The sequence below is a fragment of the Anabrus simplex genome, chromosome 1, assembly GCF_040414725.1.
Source record: "Anabrus simplex isolate iqAnaSimp1 chromosome 1, ASM4041472v1, whole genome shotgun sequence".
In the NCBI taxonomy this organism is placed as follows: Eukaryota; Metazoa; Arthropoda; class Insecta; order Orthoptera; family Tettigoniidae; genus Anabrus; species Anabrus simplex.
Window position 1 is genome coordinate 42,934,836 of NC_090265.1, and position 19,522 is coordinate 42,954,357.

Consider the following 19,522-nt stretch of genomic DNA (forward strand, 5'->3'; position numbering starts at 1 on the left):
AATGCAACTTATTAAAAGCAATAGATTAATCAATGTTCATGAGTTTGATTTTTAAGCGACTTGAGTTTTTTGGCTTCGTAATTTGCCTGACTGGACAAATAATTTGTTAAGAAGGAAGCCATACTTTCCAGTGTCGACTCAGTTAAATACAACTTAAAAGCTTTTCAGTCTGTCGAACACACAAGTTCAATATAAATATTACACTATAACACAGCTGTAAAGAAAACACATTATTAAATGAAGAATAAAAGTACCTTTTGACGAGTGCACGGCATATGCCATATTTGAACATATTTGACCGGTAAACAACCTCTGGGGAGTAAGAATTAAAAAAAAATAATTACAATAAACTTATTTATTACAACTTTGAGAGACTTTGAGACACATGAAAAGACATTTTAGATTGAGAAAACACTGTCATTTCAAAACTTTTTTAATTTATCACCTTCACTAATATCTCTATTTAGTTCATCTATAATATCACTTGTGTCCAGAAACTCCATAGCATCACTTATAATTTACTAAAGAAGAAACATCCACAGTTACATTTACAAAAACCAAAAATATTTACAGCTACGAAGAGCACAAACAACTATCCACATCGGCGGCAATCATAACACTGCGGTAACCTGTAGGCTAATGGCGCATCAAACTCTTACACCGTAGGGAGTATACGCATTTCTGTCAGAGATCACCACCATACAGAACTATTCAACACTATTCGAATAATTGAAGAAGTTCCAAAATATGCCGCCAGTTGTCATATTACATCAGTAAGCAATTAAGTTTTTAATATTAGCCTAAAACGACAAATGGAAGATGGGAAAACTTAAAAGGGTCCACCTTTTCAATACAAAAATGTTATAGTTTATTTATAACATATATTTGCACTTGGAACTAGTTTCGACGCTGTTTGGCGTCATCATCAGCCAAAATGTGGGAAATAGGCTAGCATGTAGACATTTATATTACACAAGGCGTTACATTAAACAATACACATCTTACAAGGAGATAAAAACAGGGACGAATCTCCTTGTAAGATGTGTATTGTTTAATGTAACGCCTTGTGTAATATAAATGTCTACATGCTAGCCTATTTCCCACATTTTGGCGGATGATGACGCCAAACAGCATCGAAACTAGTTCCAAGTGCAAATATATGTTATAAATAAACTATAACATTTTTGTATTGAAAAGGTGGACCCTTTTAAGTTTTCCCATCTTCCATTCTCAGTTCAATACGGACAAAAATGAAATTCTTAGATTTAAATAAAACGACAAATGTCGTGCTCCCTCTTGTGGGACCAAACGGCAAATGCCGTGCGCACTCTATTGACTGTCCTTAGGTGCACATGTCAACGGGTTAAACAAGGAATGACACGTTTCATTCTTAAAAGAACATAATCAAATTGTACCAAGTCACACTCAATATTTGGAAATATTTATGTTTATTTCTGTACAAACAGCTACGACTTTAAAATTTGGAACTTATCTTAAAGAAGTTCTCCTTTGTCTCCACTCCAGCATACAATGCGAGGAGTTTGAAAAACTGCTCTCTTTCATTGGCTTGAATCCAACTGACTGCCAGTCTGCTGAACTTCCATTACATCACGCCTCTCACCCTGGTCAGGCCAATGACACGTTGCACTTCCCCTTAAGCTGCTTTACTCCTAGTGTTCCCTCAGTATTATCATTGTTGTTACTATCCTTATTATGATCATTATTATTATTATTTGTAGTACAATTCTTTTTTTAAAAACCATGCAAGGGTTCGTAAAGAGCATTTAATGGTCTGCCTATTATACCGGTAATTTTATTATACCTTCGTAACAAAACAAGTCTCTGTTGGGCAATCTATAGCTGAGCTTTTAATTATTGACAGCATTTTGTTAGGTAAACACCAAATAAGCCACCAGAGACATACCTGCCAACATCACAAAACATGGAGTGCCAAATTACATTTTTTCACTCTTTAAAAATGAGACTACTGCTCACTTCGAACATTGATATACGAATTAGAAAGATGGTTTTGAAGACTTTCATCTGGAGGGTGGCATTGTATGAAGTGAAACATGCACAATAACAATCTCAGATAAAAATATAGAACAGAATCTTTTGAAATGTGGTGTTACAAAAGAATGATGAAGGTGAGATGGGTAGATCGAATCATGAATGAAGAGATACTGAATGGAGTTGGTGAGAGATCAATTTGGCTAAATTTGACCAAAAGAAGAGATAGAATGATAGAACACATCTAAAGACACTCAGGACTTGTTCAGTTTGTGTTTGAGGGAAGTGTAGGTAGTCGTAGTTAGGTAGAAACTAAAATGTTAGCAGGGGATAGGGTGGCATAGAGAGCAGCATCAAACCAGCCTATCGACTGGCGGCGACATAGGGAGAGAGATAGAACATGAAAAGGATCACAATCAACATACATCTTGATTTGATTTAACTTGTTTGTTTCTTTCCATTACTCATACACATACAAAAATGGTACAATCAGTCTCAAGCAAAACCTTAGAGCTTCAAATATAAATCCATTGAAATGTTCAAGAAAACATCAAGAAGGAGATAATTAAAGTTTTGCTATTGGCTGACAGCACATGCCTGTCACATCGGGTATAAAGACAAATAAATGCTTACAGAATAAATAAATAATAATAACAATCGCATGGCCTCAGCTACCGTGTGCAGACATTTCAAGTTGACGCTGTCTGGCTGTCTGCTCGTCAATTTCGACGTTCCGTTTTACTCTAGGCCCACTAGATGGCAGACCGAGTAAACCGAAACTCTCTTGGGCGTCTATGGCTGAGATTTAATTAATTTTGTCAGGTAAACACCAAATGTGTCACCAGAGATCTTTTACATGCCGACACCGTACGACATGGAGTGTCGTATGGACTTTTTTCAGCCCTTCAAAAATCCGCCTACCTCTGCTGGGTTTGAACCCGTTATCTTGGGATCTGGAGGCCGACACTCTACCATTGATCCACAGAGGCAGCTTACAGAAAATGCCATACACTATTCTTCAGCAGGATAAAGAATGAAGTGATGGTCATAACAAGAGATTGGCCAGTAGGAGAATGTGTTGAAATGCAGGAGAAACAGCTGCCACAGATTGTAATGAAGCCTCCATGGCTCAGGCGGCAGCACGCCGGCCTCTCACTGCTGGACAAAGCGGAGATGCGCCAGGTTTTTCTCCGGCTACTCCGGTTTTTCCTGTCATCTTTTATTCCAGCAACACTCTCCAACATCATTTCATTTCATCTGTCAGTCATTAATCATTGCCCCAGAGGAGCGCGACGGCTTTGGGAGCCAGCACAATTCCTATGCTCGCCACTAGATGGGGGCTTAATTCATTCCATTCCTGACCCAGTTGAATGATTGGAAACAGGCTGTTTTTTCTTCTTTCTTTTTTTTCTTTTCTTTTTTTCTTTTCATTTCCACAGATTGTGAAGGACTGTATATAGATAGATAGCAGAGTTGCGCGAGTTTAGTTGCTTGATCCTGGGTATCTATATTTACGTTGATGTGATTATAATTTTTTGGAACAGTTTATAGTCAAAATTCATATTATTAAACCTAGTTGGCTTAAGAGACGACAAAAGAATAACTTTTTCAAATCAAACATCAGGAAGGAGAAAATTAAAATCTTGCTATTGGCTGACAGCACATGCCTGTCAGATCGCGTACAAAGGCAAATAAATGCTTGGACAGAAATTGCCATAGGCTATTCTTCAGCAAAATATAGAATGAAGTGACTGTCATAAAAAAAAGGATGGCCCAGTAAGAAAATGTGTTGAAATACAGGGGAAACAGCTGCATATGGTTAATAATTCTATGTATTTGGCAGCATTATATTAGTGTGTATTTTTATCCCTTGTTAATAATGCATTGTTTTTTTTACAGGTATGTTGTAGTCATCATCAGCTGTAACTTGATCCGAGTATATATAACTTCTTCCTGAATAAAGTGAGCAGCTCAACTCATTTATGGATGTGTTCGCAATGACTAAACAGACCAATCTTGGCATAAAACATATGCCCACACACTGAATGGATGCAGGAGGGCGGGGTTGTAATTGACAGAGTTTTCTTGCTTGTCACTTGGCCTCTTGATGTCTGCGGCGTTCTCTTCCAAACGATTTTACAGTGGTGAATGTAGTGCTCCGCCACAGTGAACGGTCCACAGCACATTCTTCCCATGGCTGTGTATTTATACCAGTTGTCTCCATGATGTTACTCAGCTGGTCCTTAAAACACTTAAGAGAGGCTCCATGAGGTCTACTGCCTGAGCAAAGTTCACCATAAAGATTTTGGCGGGGAAGCCTGGTATCACTCATGCGGTGAACATGGCCTAACCATTTCAGCTGATGAGCGATTGTTGCCTCAATGCTATTTAACTGCGCTTTGTCGAGAACTGCAGTGTTGGTCACACAGTCCACTTGATATTCAAGATGTATCTCATTTTTTGTTGGTGGAAGCACTCAAGTTTTTTGATGTCACGGCAATAGTGTGTCCAAGTTTCACAACCATACAGTAGCGAGAAAATGACAACAGCTTTGTACACCATGAGTTTGGTATGCAATTTTAGATCGTTATTCATGAAGACTCTGGGCATTAACCATCCGAATGGTGCATAAGCAGCCCCAATTCTTTTATCAACATCTTGTTCACAGGTACACCATTTAGACAAGATGCTTCCAAGATATGAAAAGTGATCAACCTGCTCCAGTGTTATGTCTAAGATGGAGGTACTGAATTCTGGAAAAATTAATCCTGGGGCAAGTTGTACTGAACTCTGGAAAAATTAATCCTGGGGCAAGTTGTGCAAGTACCTTCTTTTTTTTTTTTTCGCATTAATGACAAGACCAAAGTGATCACATGAAGTTTTAAAGCAGTTGACTGACTGTTGTAGTTCAGCAAGTGTTAGAGCAGATGTGGTATCAGCATATTGCAGTTCTGTCACCCGTGTAACCAGAGTATGTCTTTGTGAGCGGAGTCTTGCCAGATTGAAAAGGCCTCCATCAAAACAAAATTTAATCTCCACGCCTAAGTTGTTTGGAGATGGTTCATGCAGCATGGCAGCCATGTACAGTGTGAAGAGTGTAGGAGCAAGCACACAGCCTTGTTTCAATCCATGAGTGATTGGGAACGAATCTGATACTGACTTACCATGAAGAACCTGTCCAGACATACCATCATGAAGAGCTTGAACCAATTCCACATAACATTCAGGACATCCAAAATGTCTCAATACTTTCTACACAGCAGATCTTGGTAGTGAATCAAAGGCTTTTTCCAGATCATAGAAAACTAAATACAGAGGCTGCTGTTGCTCTCTGCATTTTTCTTGAGTTGTCTAGCACAGATCATATCTGTTGTGCCTCTGGAGGTTCGGAAACCACACTGAGATTCAGGCAAAATCCTCTCCGAGATAACTTGGAGCCAGTTTAATACAATTCTTGCAAGAATTTTACCTGCAGTTGACAAAAGCGATATACCACGGTAGTTCCCACATACATTACGATCGCCTTTCTTGAAGAGAGTTATGATGGTAGCATTATTCAAGTCATCGGGTACTTCTCAAGTTTCCCAAATCAAGAGGATAAGTGTGAAAAGTCTAGTCTTCAAGGGTATACCTCTATCTTGTATCAGTTCCAGAGGGATGTTATCAGGACTAGGAGCCTTTCTTGGTTTTAGTTGATTGAGTGCTTTGGTGAAGTCTCTGTATGTGGGTGGAACTGCCATCCATGGTTGTTGGGGCTGCGGAGGGACATTACGAAGAAAGTCCTCAGGGACACTGGAGGTACTATTTAGAAGTGCAGATAAATGTTCCTGCCAACGCTCTAAAATGTTTCCATTATCAGTTAAAATGCTGGAGTTGTCAGCAGTCTTCAATGACCCCGATGATGATCGAATTGGACTATATACAGTATCTCCTTTATGCCAGCATAGAAGTTTTGCACGTTACGGGCATCAAATAGTCTTTGTAGTTCTTCATCTTTCTTTCTGTTGCCACCAGTTATTCTTGATTTCCCTAATCTGTGCCTGACATTTTCCTTTAAGTTCCAAGAAATGTGATTTCTTCAATTGGAAAACGGATCTTGAAGATAGGATAGATGGACTTCCTGTTTGGCATTGATCAGACACTTAATTTCTTCATTATTTTCATCAAACCAGTCTTGTATTTTTTTTCCTCACAAAACCAATCATTTCCTCAGCTGACTCAGTGATGACTTTCTGAAGTGTGGCCCACTTCTGATTTGTACTATTACTGCTGACTGGATGTCTTGCCAGTTGAGATTGCATTTCAGTAATCTGTAGCAATGGATTCAATTTGAATTTTAGAAGTATCAAATTTCTTTCTGGGCAGGTTGTGGATGGATCTTTTTGGTTTGCGACAGACTGAGATTCTGAACCGGCAAAAATGGAAGTTATGAGCTGTCCAGCAGTCATCGACATTTCTTGCAGTCCTTGTAACAAGGACATCTTTTTTATCACATTGCCTGGTGATGATATAGTCAAGGATGTGCCAGTGCTTTGAGCGAGGATGCATCCAAGTGGTCTTGTAGCAATTAGGCAGGCAGAATTGAGTATTAGTAACAAACAGTTCATGTTCAGCAGATAAACCAAGCAGCAGTAGACCAATGGCATTACAGTTGCCAAGTCCAGTTGCCCCATAATTGGTCATCTTTACCAACTCTGGCATTGAAATCACCAAGAAGTAAGAGTTTGTCTCTTGGTGGTACTTTGGTGATGGTAGTACTCAGCAGGTTGTAGAATTGGTCTTTAGCTACTACATCAGCATCTAAGGTGGGAGCATATGCGGAGATGAGTGTCAGATTTAGCTCCACAGAGTGGGATTTGGAGGGTCATAATTCTTTCACTGACAGCAGTTGGAGTCAGCTGATAAACATTCACCAATGTGGTCTTCACAGCGAATCCAACAACATGAATGTGGTGTTCTCCCTCATCTTTTCCCTTCGAGAAGATTGTGTAAGCTGAGCTGAACTCTGTCAGTTTACCTTCACTGGACAGTCTGGTTTCACGTAAGGCAGCAATATCGATGTCATTTGTCCAAGCTCATGGGTGATAAGTGCCGTTCTTCTCACATGTCTATTATTGTTTTTCAAATCGAATAGGGTTCGAACATTCCACGTTCCTATAATCAAAGTTTCGGCAATCTTTGTTTTTCGACCGCATAAGAGCTGACCCCGTAGGTGCGGCCTCCCAGCCAGCCGAGAGTGTGACTACCGATGTTTAGCCCACATTTTCTAGGCCTTCCCCATTCAGGGTGGGCAGCCATGATCCTAAATAGGCCTGCCCAGACACATATGCAGGACTGAATTCCTGAGTAATCACGGGGTCTCACAAAGACGACCATCACACATCTGCTGCCAACGTACAGGTACAAACTAGAGGCTTCCAATTTCACCCAAAAACCTGCCTCCACCATCCTTATCTCATAGCCATTAGGCTTGAGTTGAAGGGCGTGAGAGTAGGAAAAAGTGCCACAAGCGGGATTTTGTTTAAGGTGAATCGCAGCGTGCAAGGAAGTGACCCACACACTATGATCTTGGAACTATACCCTGCGGCACGAATGAAATGTGACATGCAGGTTCTAGTACCACGACTGTAACGGACTGCCGCAGACTCAAAATACCATTGAGTTGCGCCTTCACAGCCAGTCCGTCTGGCATGACCTCATCCGCCTTCATAACCATTGATAACCACAAAAAGACGGTTCCTCCGTCCGTTTTGCTGTTGGGCCAAAAACACAGATGATGGGTTCCAGTGTCATTTCCTACAATGAGGGGACCATCATCCCACCCAAAGGGGCTCATCCGCCTGAAGCCGTTAGCCCTTATTCGGGGGGGGGTCTAGTTATTTACCGCCGCTCAACACTTGGCGTTGTGTTGCAGTATAATATTTATATTTAACCTGTGTGTTTAACAGACTGAAGAGGTTTTAAGTTACATTTGCGCAAGTACTCTATTTTCAAGTTTTTGTCAAGCTCAATAAAATCCTTAAACTCAAGTACAGCTTTTTGCAAAGTTACAAACTATATAAACAATATTGATCATTACAGATAGTGTATATGAACAGCTGATGAGCATGTTTGATAATATTTCTGTCGATCACCAAATTGGTTGATTAGTGACTGAAGAAGAAGAAAAGGAAATGGGTAGGACTTCCATGGCCAAGAAACCCTGAAACAGAACTGAAAACAAAATACCCTGTGTTGCCTTAAAAAGTGCAAGGTGCACATGGAGTCATGCATAATCTCATTCATCTTTGCTCACATGAATGTGCATTCAGTTCACTGTTTTTGTGTAATGTGTGTGAATGAGCAACTTATTTTCTGAAAAGTTATTGGACTCTTGAACAAAAAAATGGGAAACAAAAGTCCAGTTGTGGGATGTAACAGTTGGATCCAGGCTGCCAGATTAAACTAGCGAAGCAACATGCAATCCTAGCCTCAGCAAACTGTTTAAACGACCCACAATGGCTGTTATTAGGAAATACTTCACCAAAAATCATAGGACAGACGGTACTTGTAACTCTTGCTAAAAACCTCAAAAACTCTGAATGTCAGTACAACATTGTTCAGATGACATTCACAGGTTTATCACCAAAGCATATTTTTGAGGTACTATGAAGAGCAGAAAATTCAATAAATCACAAGATAAACAATACCCAAAAAAACTTAGCAATATGATAGGTTTGCCCAGTAAATAGGATGATGAAGACAAAAATGTACAACACGTTATGAATATGATAGGTGAATAGATAACAGGAAGCCTTCATTCTTGCAGTATAGAAGAAGATAGTTTTTTTTTTTACTAAACCCAAATATACAATTCATTATACAATATTTTCATGGCAAATTATTCCAAAACGTTTGTAGTGAAAAAATCCCCAGAAGGAAACTGCAAGAAATGAACGAATAACATCACAGGGTCTACTCAAGGCTTTACAACCCATCCAATGGTCAAATCACACGATGTGGAAGAAATTTCAGAAAAAAAATCGGCAGTATGCTTTCAGAATGGGAAATAAAAGGAACATGGCCTTATGCCTATTTCTTGTGTTAGAAACAAAGCAAAAAAAATAAAAGTGCAAAAATTTTCTTTTTCTCTACATAACGATAATTTCAAGCATTCGACATGTTTTGCTACTGCAATTCAATTGGCATTAAAAGATACTAAAATGAACTTTCATAAACGATGTTCAAAGCTTGGAGTATTGTAGGGCACTGCAAGCACAGTGTAGTACACCAGCTTAATGCAGGCTGCATACCATTCAAGAAAGTTTTGGAAAGAAGCCACTAGAATTCAGGATTGTAAAACTTGCTGGAACAGTATAATATGAACAGGTTACTTGACCAGAAACAAGCAATTTCAGCAGAGCTGGTCAGCAAAATATAACATTAATAATCTAACTACTGAGGAATGTGATCTGGCTGAATGTTACATTAAAATCTTGAAACCGGTAGACGATGCAACCACTAAATCCTCCAGCAACTCTTTACCTATCTTTACAATGTATGATACTCAATCGGATTGTATATTTTCTTGAAGAAAAGCTTATCCTACAGCAAGGGTAGGATTTCAACCTGGAAGATTTCTAAACCTCAAACAACAAATACTGAAGACGGTTTTGAGCAAAAGAAGAGTGTAGGAGTTAATTTTATAGACCTTACAGTTGTCCATTACACTGTACATCACAAAAAACAGTTGAAGGTGTATTATTACATAAAGAACTACAAACTGGCTTCACTAATTGGTATTTTTCAGTGTATCAGAAGCTTCTTTGTCAGTCTTCTTTGTCAGTCTGAATGTGAAATGGAGAAGATGAAGAAATCAGAAGCACGGTTTACCACAGGGAAGTGTTTTTACACCAGCTCTTTACAACATCTACACCCCTCCAGGCATTACCAATAATATCAGGCAGGTAAACATTAACTGCAAAATATTGAACCTACAGTATTTTAGTATTATTATCACTACAAACATGACATAACAGATTATTTTGAACTTCTAGCGTTCTATCGTTCGTTCATAATCATGTAACACCCAAGCTTACCCTTCGGTTGCTGTGGAGTACAACACGGCTTTACGATGTCATACAGAATTGAATGCTCACATGCTATTCCACGCTAATACAGACACCGCTCACATACGACACTATGTGATAAGAAATTATTATATTAATAAAACCACCCTTCCAATACACAATGTCCTTTATATTTAGGATAAAACCATTTAATTACAAGTAGGACATGTTTCGCTCAATCTTAGTGAGCATCATCAGCTATAGATAACATAATCCATGGTGGGTCAGGGCCCAGATCCTGGTATATATAACAAAAAAACGCCTAATATACATTGATAAAATACGAATTTTAACAATTTAAAAATAATCAATAAGATTATATTATGTCTATTAAAACAAATATTGATCATTAAAATTGCTTAAAATGTAAACTGGAATGAATGACATGAAATGTTACTATAGCATGTAGTGATTAAATGTTCGTATAAATCAATGACCATAATAATCTTCGCTCAATTGCATTAGACTCTTTATGATTAAAAACAGTTATTCACATAAGGATGAGCTCTTGTAATGAACTATGATGATGATTTTTAAAATAAACATGATGAGGAATGCTAAAATCACATATATTGGTTGAAAAACGAACTGCACTGATGATAAAACGTCGTCTGGATCGGCGTAAATAACCTTATGGGACTTCCTCGCGTTGTGTTTCAAACATTATTTTGTGTAGTAGTGTGTTAATATTGGGCTTCTAATGGGGAACTACTGATCTCGTAGGTAAAATAATATAAATCGGGTGTATCCTGTAAAATGAAGAAAAAGGAAGAATAGTATGTGTGCCAGGTGCTGGAATTTAAAGGCCGTACTACTGTAAGGAAATAATAACAGAAGGCGCTTACCCGTGTGTGAATTGAGGGGAGATTAGACCCTTGGTTGTTTACTGAGGTTTGATGGTCACTGACTTGCTGCTACGCGTGTTGTACGAATGCGATCGTAGAGACGGGGAAGGTAGCGGGAAGGGGAAGGGAGGTGGGACGTTACGCGAGTTGTCAGCCAATGGAAGGGATGCAGTACTAGGGGGCGTTGTAGGTGTGGCTACTGTTGCTGTTGTTACTACAGGAGGATTGAAAGCATGTTTATAATGGAAAATCTTCATGAAATTATTGGCATTAATTCCAAAGTTAGCAATTGGATTGGGGATTTGCTCAATTATGGGGCTATTAATGTCCGAGACGTCATTTAAATTACTATTTTTATTAAAGTACTGGTCCAAAGAAATGTAAGCATTTTCATACCCAGTCATTAGACTGCTTTTATTTACGTATTTGAGTATTTGCATATCTCGATCGATAGTACTGAAATTATGCCCTGTGTCCCTCGTATGAATACTCATGGCGGTATGCTTTTTGTGTTTCAAGGCATTATAATGTTCTAAATACCTTATTCTAAAGCTACGGCCAGTTTGCCCTATATAAGAAAAATTGCACTGTGTGCATCTGAGTCTATATATTCCCGAGTTTGAGAATCTGTCGTAAATTGTATTAACGGAGTTGGAATTGAAAAAAAATATTACGGTTGGTGTTGCGGGTCCGGTATGCAATGTTAATATTGTGCTTTTTTAATGGTTTTGTGACATTGTGAATAGCTGGGTTGGTGAAAGTAAAAATAGCGAAATTCGTTTTTTTTGTTTTTTTGGGAACTAATGTAGTTGTACTCTTCGATCTAATTTTGCCTATGATTCTGGAGATATGCAAATATCAGATCAAAAATTAGATGTATGGCTTTTCAGGCGTTTGATCTATTAACCAGCGTTTCGTCTTAGGTCTGGCACTAGACTCATCAGAGTGGGATGTGTCAGACCCTACCCACTGACGCTGGGGTGTATGCAGGTGAACTTATCAGAAGCCTATTTAAGAGGCACAGTCTGATAACTGCATACGGAAGATAAGACTCAACAATGGAAATTAATGCCTGCCTAGCAATTCCGAATGGAAATTCTAAGTTCCCATGGAGGGAATTAGATATATATTTTCCACCAATAGAGCATATCAAAAACTGGATAAAAAATTAGATGTATGGCTTTTCAGGCGTTTGCTCTATATGCAAATACTCAAATACGTAAATAAAAGCAGTCTAATGACTGGGTATGAAAATGCTTACATTTCCTTGGACCAGTACTTTAATAAAAATAGTAATTTAAATGACGTCTCGGACATTAATAGCCCCTTAATTGAGCAAATCCCCAATCTAATTACTAACTTTGGAATTAATGCTAATAATTTCATGAAGATTTTCCATTATAAACATGCTTTCAATCCTCCTGTAGTAATAACAGCAACAGTAGCCACACCTACAACGCCTCCTAGTACTGCATCCCCTCCATTGGCCGACAACTCGTGTAACGTCCCGCCTCCCTTCCCTTTCCCGCTACCTTCCCTGTCTCTACGATCGCATTCGTACAACACACGTAGCAGCAAGTCAGTGACCATCAAACCTCAGTAAACAACCAAGGGTCTAATCTCCCCTCAATTCACACACGGGTAAGCGCTTTCTGTTATTATTTCCTTACAGTAGTACAGCCTTTAAATTCCAGCACCTGGCACACATATTATTCTTCCTTTTTCTTCTTTTTACAGGATACACCCGATTTATATTATTTCACCTACGAGATCAGTAGTTCTCCATTAGAAGCCCAATATTAACACACTACTACACAAAATAATGTTTGAAACACAACGCGAGGAAGTCCCATAAGGTTATTTACGCCGATCCAGACGACGTTTTATCATCAGTGCAGTTCGTTTTTCAACCAATATATGTGATTTTAGCATTCCACATCATGTTTATTTAAAAAAAAACATCATAGTTCATTACAAGAGCTCACCCTTATATGAATAACTGTTTTTAATCATAAACAGTCTAATGCAATTGAGCGAAGATTAGTATGGTCATCGATTTATACGAATATTTAACCACTACATGCTATAGTAACATTTCATGTCATTCATTCCCGTTTACATTTTAGCAATTTTAATGATCAATATTTGTTTTAATAGACATAATATAATCTTATTGATTATTTTTAAATTGTTAAAATTCGTATTTTATCAATGTATATTAGACGTTTTTTCGTTATATATACCAGGATCTGGGCCCTGACCCACCATGGATTATGTTATCTATAGCTGATGATGCTCGCTAAGATTGAGCGAAACATGCCCTACTTGTAATTAAATGGTTTTATCCTAAATATAAAGGACATTGTGTATTGGAAGGGTGGTTTCATTAATATAATAATTTCTTATTCTGAAATCCAATACGGTTTTATAATGAGATTTATAACTATGTGATAGTCAAACAATTTTTTTTTTTTTTGTGTCGCACCGACGCAGATAGTTCCTATGGCGACGATGGGATAGGAAAGGCCTATGAAGTGAAAGGAAGCAGCCATGGCCTTAATTAAGGTACAGCCCCAGCATTTGCTTGGTGTGAAAATGGGAAACCACGGAAAACCATTTTCAGGGCTGCCGACAGTGGGGCTCAAACCCACCATCTCCCGATTACTGGATACTGGCCGCACTTAAGCGACTGCGGCTATTATGCTTGGTAGCAAAATATCTTAACTCCAATGTAACTGACGCAACTATGCTGACAATAATGAAGATTTTTCACTTAAATGAACAGTTTTATAGTACTTACGTTTTAATTTGGAGAAGCCAATGACTCAAATATGTATGAATATGTAATTAGCACATATCTAGGTCACATTTGCTGCGCAGTTTGTAAAAACGGCAGGAAAGTGTGACCATTAAAATGGTCCTATGGGGAACACTGTACACCAATGATCAGCCACTGCCAAAACATACCAGTCCGTTCAAGTTTTCCAGAAGTCAAGGAGAAACTAAGGCAAGCTCTGGATGAACTCTCCCTCTACTATGCTGCAAAACCCCATCTCAGGCCAAATTCAACTAAAATACAGGTAAGTACCTTCCATCTAATAAGAAACAGACAAGCAAGAAGAGAACAAGAAGTCGTGAGGTGATGCAGCAGTCCCCAACACTGCCAAACACCAAAATATCTGGATACCATGCTAGATTGTAATATGACATTTAGACAGCTTTATGCCAATATAAGGGGGAAAAGCAGCATCTTGAAATATCATCAGGAAGTTGACAAATAGGAACTGAGGTGCCAACCCTCACACGTTAACCCTTTGAGGCCCATGACATGAAAGTCGGAAAATAAAAATATACCTTTTCTGAAAATCTACTAGTGAGGACTAGAAATACATTAATATCAACAACAATACTTCAGATTTATTGACCATTGTTACAATTTCCACGTGGTTTCTGAATGAAACCACTGGGAATCTATGCATCTGTTACATGATTCATTGTTGTAAGTCACTTTCAAACCAGTTCTTTTTTTCAATGAACAAATTGTCATATCGCATGTGTTACACTTTGAACTAACGTACTTACAATCTTCTGTGGAACTATGCAAAGCAGTTCTTGGTTTTCAACAGGCAAGGTCCCACTGTGCATGTTTCACACCATGACATTGTGCGGTGAGGTTGATTATCTTCGCTATAACTACTGTTCACACACTTATTGTTATCAGCAAAGTTAGCTTCCTTGACATTCCCACCACGTGTCACAGATGAATTTTCATCATCGTCAACGTGATAACAATCTGTGTTTCTAGCACTAATTCTTCTTCACTCTCACTATCCACATCTGAAATTTCTGATTCAGGATCACTGAGTATTTCATCAAGAATCTGAATAATTAACTCATTGTTGAGGACGCCTCTTCTAAAAGAACGTGAACCTTCCATAGCAACACCTTATAAAGAAAAAAAGTTTTAGAAAATTTTGCTGTAAATGCACTGCGTCCCAGTGGTTTCAAATTGAAACCACGTACATTTATGTACAAAGCCTCTACAGTCAATTTTTAAAATGCTCAAAAATCATTTAATCTAGTCCAAGATATATGTAATACAAAATATATTACTTTCTGATCTTCATACGCACGGTTGAGACCTCAGAATAAAAATTTATTTACTTCACGCTTGAACAGCCACAGCACAGAATGCATCAACTAGGAACAATGGCATCAGGTCAGTCACTAACAATCTAACAGTCCTGCTGTTGTGCGCACTCTACGCTAGAGGACTCTACAGAGCTGCGCGCGCGGCTGGTATCAGTCTGAAACCAGTGGGCCGCGTTAGCAAGGCCAATGAAAATGTGGTTTCAAAGTGAAACCACTGGGCCTCAAAGGGTTAAGAACCTCAGCCCTGGCCTTATGTGTGTCTGCTGTAGAGTATGTTGCACCAGTATGGGAAACAGGTTGATGACACAGTGAATGAAACTGTGAGGTTTGTGCCTGAGATGCCTTATACAAAAACCTGTTCAGAAACTTTATCCAGTAATTGGAATAGCACCGCCTCACATCTGGAGAGGAGGAAGCAGTAAACAGACCCGCGTCATCCAATTAATGTACAACACACAGCTTAGAGAGACAAAGCTAGGAAGAGGTTTCCTAACTATAGTGGAACCTTGATTATCCATTCCCGGAAACTAGGTTTTCCGAGATTATTCGTTCAAATTACGTGGTCCCGCAAGCATCCTGATAAAATCACGTAAAAATCCTGCATTATCCAGTACTCACGTTACTCAAAGAAACTTTTTTTTTTTTTTTTTTTTTTTTTTTTTTTTTTTTTTTTTTTTTTTTACGCTTTCCCTCCAAAAACAGACAATCTAGGTTCCACTGTAGATTGCAGGTTCTGGACGGAACGCCAGAAAGGAATCATATCACCAACTGGAGGAATGAATCGGGCCACCAGGCCATCATCATCATCATCATCATCATCATCATCACCACCACCACAATTTTCCAACTCCAGTTTCCCAGATGTGGTGTATAAGTGCTCACCATTCTCTTCTTGAATGCATACTTCTTCTGTTCCAGGACATCTTCTCATCTGAGACCTCTCTTCTCCACATCTGATTTCACTGTCTCTATCCAGCATTTCCTTGGTCTCCATCAGAACATCCAGGTCAAAGAAAAACTAGGTGTCAGCAGTGATCAACCCTACATGATATGGAAGACCATGAAATGAATGAGAGTGAGTGTGCCACAACATGCAGCATGCAGAGATGGTACCTCCTACCAGCTGATGCAGACGTTCTGTGCGAGCGCGGTGCTGTGCAAAATCCAGATTATTTGAGGACCTGCCCATGGCTAGAACATTCCTGTACAGTTCAAGATATTATGTAAGCCAATGATGCAACCATGTCTGCTCATATCTTTTGGAGAACTATTGTTGGATGGGACATGAATATACATACATATTTTCAAAGGCAAAAGTTTTAGGGAAGAAAGGGAGAGGTCGAGCAAGACAAAAGTGTCTGGTGGACATCAGATGGAGAGTGGGATATGGAAATTACACGAAGATCAAACTAGCAGCAGAGGACACAGAAGAGTGGATATATCAACAAGGCATAGCCTTGAGAACATGAATGAATGAATGAACGAACAGGTCAGTCATTAGAAAACAAAAGAAAGAGCATCTTTAATGTTGACAGGTAGTTCTAAAAAGTATTAAATAACGAGTTGTGTGTGCAATTGGAAAAGTACTTACATTAGTATCATCTTCCTCATCATCACTGGAACTCTCAGCATCAGCTTTACTTCTTGCTACAGCTGGAAGGAGATTTGGCTTGGCATCCCAGACAAACCCAATGCTTGCTGAAAGAGTCCGTGGTTTGGAAACATTGTTGACTTCATGACGATCTATAATCTCCACCTCACTTTCCCCTTTCTTAGCTTTCTCTTTCTCACTTAAAGTAACAGAGTCTGTCTCCCTTTCACTTGAACTGGTTCTTTTTCTTCTTTTACTGTTCTTATTAACCTCTTCCGATTTACTGATACTTTGTAATGGTTCTTTACCTCTCGCACTCCCTACTTTCTCATCATGAGATTCTTTTTCAGGCACAGCATTGTCCATTTTATCGCTTTTGATTTCCTTTCCAGTCCTCTCACTGACGGCTAGCTCCTCGAGTTCCCCTCGCTGTACATTTACTTGCTCTTCGGACAACTGCTCCGCACGAAGATTTGTGTTGCCACTTTTCTTCAATTTCTTCTTCCTTGGTTCCATTGTACTATCATTCATGTCGGTATCCGTTAAACTAATAACACTTGTTTCGAAACAATTCGAACTCACCGATCCCTCCTCAGAAATACTTTTACGCTTCAGTTTCTTTCTTTTCTTTTTCTTGGCTTCAGATATATTTTCCTCAACTGTAGGATTTAATCTGGAGTCCTGATCACTTTCCATAACAATGTTCCCTGATGAACTGATATTATGCTTTAACTTCCTCCCTTTGCTAGAATCCAGAGCACTGTCTTCATTCGCAGCAAACCCAGACTCAGCTAAACTAGTTTCATGTATTTCTACACTGTGCTGCTCAGGAACATCTTTACTTTTAGACTTCTTTGACTTCTTCTTAGCACTGCCTCCCTTACTTTCAGTAGTAGACGTATTCAGTTGATCTGCCTGAATATTTTCAAGTTGTTCTTCAGGACTATATTTCAGTTCAGATTTCTTCCCCTTCTTTTTAGTGGAATCAACTGTACTCTCTTTCTTCAAATCAATTACATCACCAAGACATTTTTCAGAATCACTGACTAGTTCCATGGAATTTTCTTTATGTTTAGTTTTCTTGCTCCTCTTTTTGTTCCCCTCCCTCAGGTCAATTCCAAGATCATTGTCATGCATTAAATCCATATCCAACAGTGAATTTGAACTGACATTTGGTGAACCACCTTTTTGTTTATATTTCTTTGACTTCACGTCAAGGTCTATCTTGTCCTCATTAATTCCAGCATCAAAATTAAAGCCATTTACTTTTGTTTCAGTTTCACTTTCGCTTTCAGAATTTTGTTGTTCAGTGACACTTTCATCCTTTACGTTTGTAATTCCACTGTTCTCCTTATCAGTTTTTAATTTTTTAACTTTCTCTGCCAGGTTTTCCAAGTCACTGCTTGCTTCTACATCTGATGAATATGCCTCATCTGTTTCACTGTCTGTCACTTTGACAGGTGCAAGTTTGGAATTCTCTTGTTTTATATTTGCCTTTGTCTTCTCCAAAAAGTACCTACTCCTTTCATTTTCCTGGATCACCACCTTTGGCAGTCCTATGATGATACCACCTCCCACCCTGGAACAAGGAAGAAAGAAAAAACAAGAAGTAGTATATAATTAAGGATCTTCACCCAGTCACAAATTACATATGCATGTAAAACATTATTTAAAACAACAAACACAGTTGCGATAGAGCACTCAAGTTAGAAAGGAGATTAGTGACAATATGTTTAAATAAAAATTATCAAGTAAACGCAGTCTGGAGACTAGCTTCCAATAAAAGTTTATAAAGAAATAGAATCTGTGACTAGCACAATGAAAAAGAAACAAATATCATTCTTACGGCATCTAATACAGTCACCAGAAAATAGAAAAAATAAGAGAACAATTATGGAAGAGCAAGAATAATACTAAATGGATCACAGAACTTAAAGAAGACATGGGAGTGTTACATATTACAATAGAAGATTTAAGGGACACTGGGACTGAAATTTCCAAATTCTATATAAACTGAGATACAGCTTTGAAATTTTGTATGCTTATGAATAGTCATAACATAAACCACTGTGGTAAATTTGAGCATTGCAAGTTGATTAGTTCTTGAGATATTAATTATTTTATACATTTTCATGTGCAAATTATTCAATACTTATAAAGGTCTGCCGCATTAAACCAATCAAGATAGTGTAACTTTTAGGTAATATTCTATTGCATTAATACAATTGGAAGAAACCTACGGATTCTTTTTTGAATTGCATTAATGAGTATGAAGAAATAAATTTTTTCATATCCAAGTTTTTAATCTACAAAAAATCTTCAATTTTTTAAGTTTGAAATTTTTTTGCAGCCAGACCAAAAGTGCAATCCAAAAATTGATCCGCAGGTTTATAGTCAATGCAATGAAGATAATACATGCAAATTTTGAAAGCAATATCATAAGATTTATGATGCGTGTAACATTTTGAATGCCTGAAAAAGTGAAACAGAGAAAAAAGCAATTTTTTAAAATAATGGACAATGCTCATAACCTGTATTGCCAGCTGAGAATCTCAAAGAAATTTCTTGTTTTCTCCTACTTTTGGATTTTGGCTTACGCCACCGAGAACTTATTGTATGCATTTCACCACAGAACAACACCAAACAATAGTAGAAAATACTCGCATACCTCAACACAATCAAACTGGAAAACAACTTGTTTGTAAACAAACAGGATTTGCACATGGTATGTATGGAAATAGTCATAAATAATGTTGAAACTAATAAATATTTCTTTAATAAGTAATCACTGTCTTTGAAAATAGGCATAAAAATTT

The 19,522-nt window shown here is 38.2% G+C and overlaps 1 protein-coding gene across 1 annotated transcript in view; it reads right to left on the bottom strand.

Annotated features, from left to right (window-relative positions):
- Rrp5 (Ribosomal RNA Processing 5) overlaps nucleotides 1-19,522 on the bottom strand; it is a 385,044-nt gene that overhangs the window by 103,549 nt on the left and 261,973 nt on the right. Inside the window, exon 14 of the mRNA XM_067156013.2 lies at nucleotides 16,707-18,285. Coding sequence (XP_067012114.2) covers nucleotides 16,707-18,285 — 1,579 coding nt within the window. The remainder of the gene's footprint in view (nucleotides 1-16,706; nucleotides 18,286-19,522) is intronic.